The 13,391-nt window shown below is 42.9% G+C and overlaps 1 protein-coding gene across 1 annotated transcript in view; it reads left to right on the forward strand.

Annotated features, from left to right (window-relative positions):
• Nucleotides 1-239: 239 nt before the first annotated feature.
• magixb (MAGI family member, X-linked b) overlaps nucleotides 240-13,391 on the forward strand; it is a gene marked incomplete at its 3' end in the record, with an annotated part of 43,941 nt that continues 30,789 nt past the window's right edge. The window contains exons 1-2 of the mRNA XM_080468564.1: nucleotides 240-517; nucleotides 12,573-12,862. Of these exons, the coding sequence (XP_080324690.1) occupies nucleotides 435-517; nucleotides 12,573-12,862 (373 nt within the window). The 5' untranslated portion in view covers nucleotides 240-434. The remainder of the gene's footprint in view (nucleotides 518-12,572; nucleotides 12,863-13,391) is intronic.

Raw genomic sequence — 13,391 nt, forward strand, 5'->3', positions numbered from 1 at the left:
GCCTCCAGCTGTGCAGCAGCTGCTTAAAAATTATAAGCGGTCAGATTTGACCGATAGTGTGTGTGTGTGTGTGTGTGTGTGTGTGTGTGTGTGTGTGTGTGTGTGTGTTATTTTCCGTCTCTCTCTCTCTCTCTCTCTCTCTCTCTCTCGCGCGCTCTCTCTCTCTCTCGCTCTCTCTCTCGCTCTCTCTCTCGCTCTCTCTCTCCCCTCTTGATCGCCACAGCTCTCAGAGCATCACTAGTGTCCAAATATCCCGTCAGCCGTGCGCATCGCTTCTGACTTTCTCTAGGATACGGTGACAGCATCCTCCTCCTTTCTTTAATTTGTCTTCTAAATATCTCATCCACCGAGGCTGCAGCCTGCTTTCTTTTTTTAAAACCAAGCAACTCCTTTAATTTCAAGTGCTGGCTTATCGTCCAACCTCAGTCGGGTCAATGTATATAGACGCGTTTAAACGGATCCTCTTTGAAAGGCTGAACTGCTTGAAGAGAATGTGTGTGTGTCAGCGGCAAGGAAGGTCAGTGTTTTTCCCCTAAATACCGAGAAACCTGAGAATCTGATCTGTTGTGTGTATATCTGTGTGTGCATGTAAACTGTGTCATAGAGAGTGAATGATGTGGGTTTGATCTCCTCCACATCCGAACTCCACTTTGCTTTGACAGCTCCTGTCTGTTTCTGATTAACCCTGAAAAGTTTGTTGTGACCATTTTGGACTAATATTATAAAAAAAAATTTCCTTAAAAGAATATTTATTCTCATGTTGTAGAAATTAATGACTGCAACCAATGCTCAGTGCACCTGCACTCATTTTTCCATGAGAAAATAGACTGACTTGCAGAATTTGCTCAGTAGTTCAGACGTGAGTGTGTGTGCCTTGCAGCTTTGTGTGTGTGTGTGTGTGTGTGTGTGTGTGTGTGTGCTGTTTGTTTTGGGTGTGTCCCGGTTTGATCCAAGGAGCTTGTTATAAAGTGATGGATCTGTGACCCTGACTCGATAGTGATGCGCTGCTCTGGTTTATTCAGAACACTCAAGGTTACACTGTTAATATGAATCATTAATTCGTTTGGAGGAGAAGTGGGAGGACATGTGGTGTCGGACTGTCCACACATGCTCTCATGCTGCTCAGGTACTCGCACTGTTTGTTTTGCCTCCGTCTCACCAGCGAGCCCAGCACCTGTTCTGCACTAAGAGGGCAGCGCCTTTGGGTTTTAGACTACATTTGCCCCCCCCCCCCCCCTCCAAGTTGTGATCCTCAGTTTTAACCGCCCAGTTAAGTGGAAACGCACGTCACATGCAAACATAACTCCCCTTTTACTGCTAACAAGCTGGAAGGATGAAGTGAGGCACATTTTTCCTCTGTCGTAGTAATGCATGTCAGGTGGGAGTTGTTGATTGTCTAATTATGTACCTCCCGTGTCCTTCGGCGTCATGCATATTCATGTGGCTGTTTTAAGGTGTGGTGAAAACAAAGTGTGCATGTGTGTGTGTGGACTGTGTTTTTTGTGTGTGTGTGGGCTGTGTTTTTTGTGTGTGTGTGTGTGTGTGTGTGTGTGTGTGTGTGTGTGTGTGTGTGTGTGTGTGTGTGTGTGTGTGTGTGTGTGTGTGTGTGCGTGTGTGCGTGTGTGCGTGTGTGCGTGTGTGCGTGTGTGCGCGCAAGGCAGTTTACCCTTGACAGGGCAGGGCTACGCAGGCATATTCTTCCATCTGTGGTCCAAACCTTTGCTCCCAGCCACTGCATTTGAATTCTGCAGTTGTAGCCGGCTCTATTCTTAGTTCTCAACAGTTCATGTGCAGCCTGATATGAAATTTCAACAACAGCGACTCGGCCACGCTGGAAATGCCACCCGTGTCCGCGCACATTGCGATTCAGTTCGGATCAGCTAAGCTGCTGTTAAGTGGTTTACTCTGACTCAGGTTGAAAATCAATAACTAATCAATGATAGTGTGCGGAGTTAGAATTTACACAGTGCTATATTCGAAATGTCAAGAAGGCAATGAATCCATGTATCCTTGAGTCAGATGTGAGTTGGACAACTGGGATCAATATCAGGTGGTGAGACAGGCAGCAGGAGCGGCCGAGGGTCACCTTCACCCATCCCTACTGAATCAGCAGTATCTCTCTTACACTTACACACACACACACACACACACACACACACACACACACACACACTGGAAGGCCTGCTTAGGTTACCAAACTGCGACCTCACAAAAATGCTCATTATAATGAACTGAACCTTCTCTTCATCCCCTCATGAATTATTTCTTCAGTTATTACGATTCCAGCCATTCTTTCATAACGTTGCCACACCCTCTTTTCTCTGTTTATTCCTTTTTCATCCTATTTTATCTTCCACACTTGTCATTTCTCTATGTTCCGTACGTCCACCTTGAATTTTCCCGATTTCTGTGTCTTTCCATCTCGCTGATCCGTCACCGTTGTTTTCGGAGCTGATCTGCCTTGTTTAATTAAACTGCTCCCTCTTCCTGATGGGAGCTCATCTGCGCTCACAGTGAGGGGTATACCGCTTCCTGGCACATTAAGTAACAGAGGACCTGTTGTCACAGTAGTATTCCTCAGAAGAGTGAGTGTACACAACGCACCGTGCCCCACTAAATGTGCCCCCTGCATTGACCTTGATCCCGTGACTCTAAATATACAGTTCCCCCGAGGGGAAGCTTCTCTGAGCTGGCACTATCCTGACAGGTGTGTGTGTGTGTGTGTGTGTGTGTGTGTGTGTGTGTGTGTGTGTGTGTGTGTGTGTGTGTGTGTGTGTGTGTGTGTGTGTGTGTGTGTGTGTGTGTGTGTGTGTGTGTGTGTGTGTGTGTGTGTGTGCGGATGTCACTCACATCCTCAACAATGCCCTAATCTCACAATAAGCTGTTTGTAGTCAACACCCAAGCAGCTTTGATAATCATTAAATAAAATCATGCGGTGGAATAGGTCGCGGATTAATAGATGCCGTGCGAGAATGTCCTTTTCATTTACATGCAGTCTCATCGGATTTTCATGTATTAAGTTTACATTGACCATGGAAGATAGGAAAATGCATGTGTGTTCCACCGTGTATGACAGAAGGAGGTATTTTGTGTGTTTCAAAAGAGGAGCGTTTAATCTTTTATTTTTAAATCTGCCACTGCTGTCTGTGTTGTGTTGAGCAATCCCGTGCCCTAGATTTGAAAGTGAGCGAGCATCAGGGAAGGTTTTAGCACACCCCACGTTGCTCGTTGCACTATTTGGTGTAAATGTCGGAAGGGTCAGGGCGTGGACACGAAACGACTGAGACGATGGAGTCGGAGAGAGGACTCTCCTGTACGCCTCTCCAGTCTATCAGCTCACATGAATTTAAGCTCGCTGGTTATTTAAGATGCTTCACCGGGCTGACCTCAAACACAAACCCCTGGGAGAGGATGCTGTGAGATTAGGAGCAGTGGGCCTCTCTATAGGTTAAAGTGAAAGTCGGCGTATGGGGGAGTTTGTTTTGGTCGCTTGCTTGGCATTTCTCACCCTACATGAGGAGAGGAAACAAACCCAGTCCAAGAAAATCTTCATAAACAAAAAACAAGTCATACATATGTTGTTAATATATGCAGATATTTTAAGTGCAGATTGGGGCCTGTTTTTAATCTCAAGTCAAAAGATGATCAATTATAGTTACTGATGATGTGAAATTGTTAATGAATAAATACTTGACCATACTTCTAAGTTCACTTTTAACGTGTAAATCTAGTGAAAGATAGGAAATGATGAAGTACTTATATGTGCATCTGACTTTTAAAATCATTAATTGCAATTCCCAAATGTGCTTCAAACATGCGATAATTGAGAAAAAGGTTACAGAAAATACAAGCGAAGTGTTTTTATAGAGGAGGCTTCACTTTAAAGCCTGAGTCTGCGACTCATTTTAGAGTTACAAGAAATTCCATCTCCATGATTACTCTTTACTTTTACAGTCCTGTGATGTTCACGAGTGCTTTTTAAAATTAGAAAAGTTCCGAGTCAAATGAAATGGGGAATGGATTCTACTCGCATTCCCGTGCTTCAGCAGTCTCAGTGTGCTTTACATGATCAGTTACATTCACCCATTCACACCCTAATGGTCGCAGCTTCTGTGCACGGTGCTCACACACTGTTGGGAATACCTTGTGGCGCCTTCAGTGTCTCGCACAAGAACGCTTTGACACATGGACAGTGCAAGAAGGGGGATCGAATGGTAAACCTTGGGATTAGAGGTCGACCTGTTCCACCAGCTAAGCCGCAGTTGCCCCAATTAATAGAAATAAAAAAGTAAATTATAAATACCGAATTTTATAGTTGGGGAAAAAAAGGAACTTTCTTCTTGATAATGTTCAAAACTTGAATACCACCAATACTACCAGTCATAAAGTTTCAGACATAATCATCAAATGTATTAATTAGTTTGATAAACCAGCCAAAAAGTCAAGAAGTGAATTTATTAGATGATTGATCAATTTTCATGGAAATCAAAAATAACTATTCATTACGTAGTTAATTACATTTAAAAAAAAAATGTAGGGGCGGGGTTTCAAAACCATTGTTGTGGGCTTTGGAATGGAAATTGAACAAAAACCAGGTTTGGCTTTGACCACGGCAGACAGCATTTAGCGTGCAGGTCAGGTCTTGGCTTTGAGTTTGGGTCTCCCAAACTCAAAGCCAAGACCTACCCTGCATGCTAAATGAATTGTTTCTATTCTATCCAAATGAGCCTCTGACGCTTCTGATTTGAAATTTGTGCAGCAGCAGTGCATTCGGTCAGTAATAACTCCATTATGCAACCATCAGTCATGACGACTTCAGACTGTCCTATGCAGACTTATAAAGTAGCACGAGTCCTTTCGATTGTTTATTCACTGCCGGCGTTTGCAGACGGACCGACGAACCGAGCTCTTTAGGTATGCTGCTCACACTCCAGCTGACAAAATACCCAGTCGGTCCATCAATATCCACCAAAATTCACATTTAGCAGAGACAACTTGAACTTTTAGTGAGCATGCACAAAATACCAAAACAAGCTTACATAAATTCATTGAGTATTCTGGCTGAGCTAATTGAACAGGCTAATTTCATTATCGTAGAGTTCATTTAGAGCGGAAACAGAACATGGGTAATAGAGCAAGCACGGATATGGCAAAGTCGAACCAACGAGGCTTCTATGGGCTTCTAGCACGTCTGCAGCTGGCGTGCTGTGGAAAAACAATCGGGTGACAGAGTTCGATTATAGCCAAAGCTGTTAAAAGTTTGTAGTCTTCCCAGAAGTTTAACAAACTCTGTCTGCCGTGGTCAAAGCCGATTATGTCAGAGGGTGATCCGCAGACTGAGAGACGGCTTTGATGGGGATGAGGACCGGCGTCTAGATAGACATCAGGAACATGTGGAGAATCACGAGAGCTGACAGTCGCTGCCTTCGCCACGAAGCTGCAATCATCGTATCGATACAGGCAGAGCTTAAGAAAAGGTGTTGAGCCGTCATCATGGCTGTTATTCATTGCAAACAGCCGGTGTGGTCAATAAAAGGGATTGTTTCAGATGTGACAGTTTGCAGTTTAGATTTTACCTCGTTGGATCAGCTGCAGAGACGCGCTCCTGTGTTCTTGGCACCGCCCGAGGTCACTTTTCAACCCAGCAATTCAATTATTCACCAGACCTAATAGATGTGTTTTGCTCACACCCTTTCTGTCCTGAAGGTCCTTCCAGACGTCCCTCAGCCCGATGTCGAGCTCTGTTCGCTTTTGTCCTTGCTTCGTTGCTTAAAGTTGACTTTGAATTATTGAGCTTGGTGGCAAAGCTCATCTCTGTAACTTAAATAAATTAACACCCCGGAGATCCAACCTGAAATAACTACTTAGTTAATTTGTCCTGCAATAAAGATATTCCGCTCATGACTGTGAGCTGCCGGGGGTGGAATGGCCCCAGCTTCTTTAGGCTAATCACAAGAAAAATTTTAATTGCCTACGACCTGAAATTTTAGCTTCACCCATTACGCACCATAATGTATTACTAAAGTGCCGCATTAGAAAGGAGGGGATTGTTAAGATGAAGCATATTTAAGTGGGGGGGAAAAAAACATTGTGGTTAATTAAGTAAGAACCCCGAATGTTCCCTGGATAATGAAAGCAAGTGAGTGTTGAGGGTAAAAAGTCACTTTCAGACGGAAAACTCTGTGTGGAGCAGCTGTTTGTTCTTTGCACTCGTTCCTGATAGCCTCCAGCGTATGCCGGATGCGTTTTGAGCAAATATGGCGAGGAAATAAACAAAAGAAGTCCACTAAGAATAGCCTCAGAGTGAAGAGGATGCACGTTCTGCCATTGACACGCTGCGGTGGTTTGATTTTACACGGGAAGGTCCAGCGTTGTGTAAAGATCCTGAGCAGGTCGCTGCAGCAGAGGAAGCCGGTGAAACAGGATCCGTGTTGGTCAGCTCTTCTGTGACCCAAAGGTCAGAAATCTCAATAAAATCAGTCTTTCTATAGGGCTAGATATCCTTGAATCAGTGATACTGTGTCCCCTACACCCATTGAGTAATATGTGGACTCTGTAATTTTTTTTGGGAGCTTTGTACTGTATATGATAAGGCACAGTGGTGTAGTGGTTAACATGCTTGAATGTCCATGTTTTTTACGTGTTACATATTAAGAATACCTTTATTGTCATTTAATTGTTTGAATTAAACTTTGACAGCAGCCAATGGCTGGTGCATGTGAAAGGAAAATATAAACCTGAAGGTAAAAGCAATAAATATGCAAAGATTTCATATTTAAAAGAATAAATTACAGCTTTATTATATAATACAGATGTTTTACAATGTTGTTGGATCCGTTATAGCACAAAGTTCCCGGGTGATATGGACCATTTAAAAAAACAAAACAAAGAAATCTGAGTTTGAGTGGATTTTTGACAGCTGTGTAGTGGTTAGTACTCTAATCTCACAGTGAGATAATCCCCTGGTTCAAGTTCAGACTACTGTGTGTTCACTGTGTTTGCATGTTCTTACTGTGTCTGCATGTGTTGATTGTGTATGATTGTCTGTCTTTTGATGTTTCCCCTGTGTTGGACTGGCGACCTGTCCAGTCTGTCCCCTGTCTTTGCTCATAGCTCAGGATGCCTCCAATCCACTGAGACCTGGACAAGCGAGGTATTAAAGATAGTTGATGGCTGTTTGCTTGAGTGACGGTGGCCTCGTAGCTTCCCAACGTCTGGTTTCACGTCCACACTGCAGCTTTTTCTGTGTGAAATTTGCCTGTTTTCTCTCGATTCCTCCCACAATCTAAATACATGCTTGTCAAGATGGTGATTCTTTCATTCTATCGGTGTGAATGTGTCTGGTTGCGTGTCCTTTTGTGCTCGTGCTGTCTATTTTCACCATCTGTGGGTCAGGCCAGTCAGTGCAGCCCTCATCCCGGTGAAAACAGGTGTGGATGGATGAATGCATTTAAGTGTTGTATTCATCCAGGCTCGCAGCACGAATTGGTATTCTCATTGCCAACACTATCTACTGGGTTGAAATGAAACTACGTACCAGGAGTCATAATCCCTGTTCAACATGATATTAATGCAGTTGTTATTGAAAATATCCATTTTTTGTTAATAGATTAATTGTCATGAAATACATTGACATTCACCGTCTTCCAACTGAACAACTGTGTAACTTTGATCACCTTCTAACTTTTCATTAAGATTGTTCAAAACGAGTTCAAACTATTTGCACCGTACAACATGGAGAGTAACATCTGCATCAAGTTAAACAATTTTAAGAACAGCACTATTTCATATGCCTTATCTCTTGCTTCAACTGCTGAGAGCTTTAAGGAGACGTGATCTATTTTATCACCTTACGTGGAGGCAGGGTTATATCTTTGAGCGGCACTTCTTAATGCATTTTCAGTCCAATACGTTGTTCAATCACACACGCGATGTCCTCTTTCTGAGCTGTCCAAGATTTGGCTTTACGCATGCAGCAAGCCGGCGACTATTTAAGATGACATTACGTTGGAGATTCACTTGCAGAAGAATGTGGTAGTAAAACAATTTGAGGCTATGCATATTCTAATGCGGAGTTATATCAACTGTGAATAATATAGACATTAACTTTGATGACTGCTTGTGGCGCCTTTGTGTGATTGGATTTCTTGAGTGTTGTTTGTATTGTGTTGCTTCAAAAGAGCCGGCCAATTTATATCGTTGGAGGCTGTTTATTCAAGACAGCAAAAAGTAAAAAAAATAAATAAATCAGCAGTCAGTTTGACATCATACCGCCTGAGTCGGTCTACAATCATGTACAAAAGCAAAAAGGGGCGAGACAAAGCATCCGTTAAAAAGTTCCTCACTCAAATTCTTCATGGCAACAAACCTGTTGTTCTATTATGTCGTGCAATTTTTGCCCCTTCAATTCTCTTGTCTGTCGACAAAAACCCTCCAAGACCAGCGCCATCCCCATTTGCCTCATCTTCTTTTCTCACACAGCAATTAGCAGATGTTAACGTTCAAAACTAAGACGGTGAACACGCTGAACGCTATACCTGATGAGGTACAGCAAACAACCGCTGTGCATAAGTACACCCGCATAGGGCTGCACGTATGGCTGCAGATGCTTTGACTCAGCATGTGTGCTAATAAGACGCTGCTATTTTACCTCCCTATAAGCTGAAAGCAAGGCTGCAATTACACTTGTGTTCTTCTATAAGCACTTTGTGTACCTCAGGAATGTCAAACGCATTTTCGTTCGGGTATCACATAAAGCCCAATTTCATCTTTAGTGGGACAGACCGGTAAAATAGTGCCATAATAATAACCTTTAGATTTAAACTTAGAATTTTTTTTTAATAGAGTCTTTGTCATGAAAATGTCACAGAACCAAACAATTACTGGTGAAAATGACTACAATGTCAACATAAAGCCAATTTTAATGATATCTTCCGTTCAAAATACAGTGAAATGTCGACAAATATGTTGTATTATTCATGTTTTTACAAAGTCACCCTGACAGCATGACTTTTGGCATTTATACTGGGATCACAGATGTTTCAGCTCCCGATGTTGGCGTTGTATTGTGTCCTCAGAAATTTCTTTAAAAAAAAAATCCCTGTTTTCTTTTAAATTCTTACCATGTGGGAGTGCCAGTTTGGAGCCTATTGGAACCTTTGATGAGGCCTTACATGTCTTTAAATGTCACAACCATGAGTCTGCAGCCAAAAGCTTAACATTTTATTAATATGAGGACCGAAGAAGCTTTGATCAGCATTTCAGCTTAAAAAACAAACTATGAGCAAAATGTAATAAGATTGAGCTCATTGTCTGTACTTTTTAGTTAAATATTGTCAGTGAGAATTAAAGCAGAATCAGCTCATACGGTGTAACATTAGATTCAATGTCATAATTAATTAAATTGACTGGTTAACTTAATAATCCACTAAATTACAGTAGTGACAGTGTGGCATAATGATATTGCTTCAGCCAGGCGGTGTGTTCCTCCTCACCTTGGTGCTGTGTTTCTAATGGACACAGACGAGTGTGCAAAACGAGTGTGCAGGGCCAGTTTGTGTCACCAACAGCAGGGAGAGGCGGAGCAGGCAAACCGGTGTCGGGGTGTGTGTCTGCGGCGGGACGAGTCCGGGCCGCTCGTGGACCTGACAGGCTGCTGCTCATTAAACCCCGACCAGACGCAGGGGGTCAAGACAACAGCCACGTCTCGGGCGACACGTGCTGCTGCCTGTACGCGTATTATGCAAACACACAATGCCGCTGTTTAGTTTCCAGCGGGATAATACTCCAAACCTATCGGTGGTTTTATTTTTAGCACTTTAATCTTTGTGGCCGAGAACTTCCAATAAATCTTCAGATAAAGCATGGAGAGACCAGTGGCTTATGTAATTATTATTCGGGACTGATGCACATGGGAGAGTGTTGTATGATTCGATGGGTAAAGTTGTCTTTGTTTTCATGCTGGACTCACAGCGCACTTAATGCCTGTTGTGTCACTGTGCTTTGCGAGTGGGCGGGTTGCCGGCTGGCTTTGGGGAAGCAGGTCAACAATGTTGCTGCAGAAGGGTTCACAGTGGGGTAGAAAGAGAGAGAGAAGGACTGGGGCCCACTGCTCGGCAAGAATGAAGTGATAAGCATCATTTCTGGCCGAATTTTGCCGACATAAACAGAGCTACTCGCTTGATTGTGTTTCATTCAAAGGTGTCGGCACAACTGTGATAGCCGCTGCCTTTGAATTAACACTGAAAATGCAAGTTGTGCATGTTTTTTTTGTTGTTGTTTTTCAACCATTTTTCCAGTTTTGACTCACTGAGCTGGAGCAAGGTCAAACAAGTGAGTCCTGTCCTGACCTCGGGCCGTGTGGCGCCTCTCCATCGCTGACCTCTTTCTCGCTCTCCTCTCCTGTTAGTGCGAGACAAAAAAACCCCCACAAACAATACATCTATACTTTATTGTTACACAGTTCTGCTTTTTATATTTCAATCTCACTGCAGTCCGTCTCACTCTTCCACGTTTGTCCATTTCTGCACAAAAAAAAAAAAAGAAAGATCACCTCACCGGGGATTTCACTCCTTCAGCTGAGCAGTAGCGAGAACGGGTGGAAGGGGGGGGGGGGGGGGGGGGGGGGGGGATCTCTGTCAGATCTGCTAGTTGAATGGCCAGTCAAGTGGAAAGGATTAGAGATATCCTGGCCTTCTCCCCCCTCTTTAAAGCAGTCTTATTGGGCCTACAGCACCAGAGGACCCAAGGGGGGCTTCTTTCAGGGCTGAGCATGGCGCTGGAGTGTTATCCCTCCACAGCCAGGGGTCACCACTGTCACACAGTCACTTAAGAGGATTGCCTCTTAGTGAGGTGATGTGTAATTGCTAATCTCTTACAATAGAACTGGGAATCATCCATTTGAGATATTGGATTGTATTCCAGATATTGAATACACCTTTTTGTTTTTTTGCCAACGTCTGTTTTTCGAAATGTTTAGTTCGATTGCTGGTTCCAATGCTGATGTCGACATATATTTGTTTCCTGTCACCATCATATTAACAATCCTATTCTTGTTCTCAACGGATTCAAAATGTCCAACCTAAAACCTAAATGCATTAAAACATTAATGGTTTATATCTGGTTGGCTTTATTGTAGTAAGTTTGCACAAGTGGCGTTGAAAGCAGGAAATGCACTCAAATGAGACAAATTATGCTTTTATATTGTATTTATTACATAAATGATCTGTGTTCATGTTTCAAATGAAACTGCAGGATTGTTAAATCGACATTATAGGCTCATTTTGAACGTGCTTACGTTTGTTTATAGCGGATTTCAAGACACTGCAGCAGTGACTAAGATTGTGATGATGGTGTCAAATTACAAGCTTCAAATATATTTGCATGAAGACATAAAACGAGAAAGAGGTGTAAATAAAAGTTCAATTTGTTTATTCGGCAAAATAAAAAGCAATTTCATCTTATAGAGCTGTCAACCAGGATATAAATTCTACCCTGCCATTAAAGTCCAGGCTACAATGAATATTTGAACACATATTTGACATGAAAACCTTCAGTTGATTAAATATTTGTTGTCTCACAAATGAGGATTAGACGATTGTGTAAGTCGCATTTTCACCCGTGATTATTATTTTTTTCTCTATTCAGATATCCGTCCTTATGTTTTTCTGATCTCGTGAGTATTAAGGTGACAGTGGCGCTGTTATCACCACAGCTGTCACATCACCAACGACTCAAACAAATACTCCTCGTGTCAACCCCGTCCTCGGCCCACACACATCCAACACAGCTGCTCTCCAGGAAGCGGGCCGAAGCAAAACACATTATTTTCAGAACATTCTTGCCTTAAGACTTCTCACCTTAGTTTAAACCAGCTGCTATTAACCCATAATTTAAAAAAAAAGAAAATAAAACACACACACAATCGAGATCCCCACACAATAACACTGTAAACAGAGTCATTATTCTTTGTCTTGGGAAAAAAATCTGTAAAATCCATATTTGTGTGAAAGCATCATGCATCACTGTAAATGGAGAAAATTGCTTCAGAATTTGACTGCAGCTTTGGGGTCTTTGTTTTCCTGTCAGAATTTGTGCGCACTCGATGACTGGTGCTCCTGTCAGACGCAAACTGGATTTTCCCACGTGACCTGGGATGTGCTGGAATGTGCACTAACTCCTTCCTGCTTGTTTACATGTAAACCTTAACATCACTCTGCCGAAGGCAACTGTGGACATGAGGCAAAGTCTCTCCGATTCTCCCGCTTGGACGATCAACGTCGCCGCTGTGCCGTGGTGCGTTTGCACTGAACAAAGAGGCTCGGTGACGAGCTGCTCCTAACTTTCAAACTAACCCGTGAAGAAGAAGTTATTCATACATTTCGAATGTGAAACACCTCACCTCCTCACCCTGTACACGATGACAATAGAAAAAGGTTAAATCGCATGAACTCACTTTGCGTGTTATCAAATTCACACTTTTTCTTTTACCTGCTGCCTCACACCTTCTGCTCACCCAGCAATAATACATATATATATATACATATATAGATTCTTTTTTTCTTTCTCTGCAGCTCGTTTGCCATGTCTAAGACGGCGGTGAGGAAGCTGCACTGGCGCTCCAAGGTGCAGGACAGCTTCGTCCCCTTGCTGGGCTCGACGGGGGAGCTGGGGATCTCGATAGGTGGTGGAGCAGATTATGGAGAGTTTCCCTTTGTCACGTCAGCTCCGGGGGGCGTCCTCACAGTGGGCGACATCATCCTAGAGATCGGGGGAACGCCGGTATTAGGGATGACATTAGGAGATGTCCGCGGCGTACTCAACTCCTGCCCCCATCCCATCCGTATCAAAACTGTGTCACCAGGTATGTCTCGGCACCCAAACACAACTCTCTTCCGGTTCTTGTACAGATAACTGACGGCTCAACGCAAAACGCAAGCCCACACGTTGTCGAGATATTTGGCTTTCCAATAGGAAAAGCTTTTCACATGCAAGTCAAATATGTGCAATGTCTGTCTGACTTTATTCCGCAGAGATTATGTGGAAATACTGTTGGATTTGTAAAGACTTCTTTGCTGAAAAGTTCTAAATTCAAAATTTGCTGGAGATTGTGACTCTGGTTTCATGTCTACACTTCTTGTGGATAATTGTTGTCAAGCAGGAAGCACTTATTTAAAAAAAATGATGGTGATCGCCTCTAGAGACACGCTGATTGAAGTTTTAACCTAAGTTAGACACTCAATATTAATCATTCTACCTTCTACTCTTTCATTAGTTGTTTGCATACAATCTGGAGCCTCAGATTAACTTCCTTTAATCTGTAGTCATGTTCTTTTATTCTGCAGTTAAGCTAAACACTGAAGATGTTTACACAAGGCTTTCTGGCAAATGCT

Source organism: Lipophrys pholis, assembly GCF_963383615.2.
Source record: "Lipophrys pholis genome assembly, chromosome: 8".
Classification (NCBI taxonomy): domain Eukaryota; kingdom Metazoa; phylum Chordata; class Actinopteri; order Blenniiformes; family Blenniidae; genus Lipophrys; species Lipophrys pholis.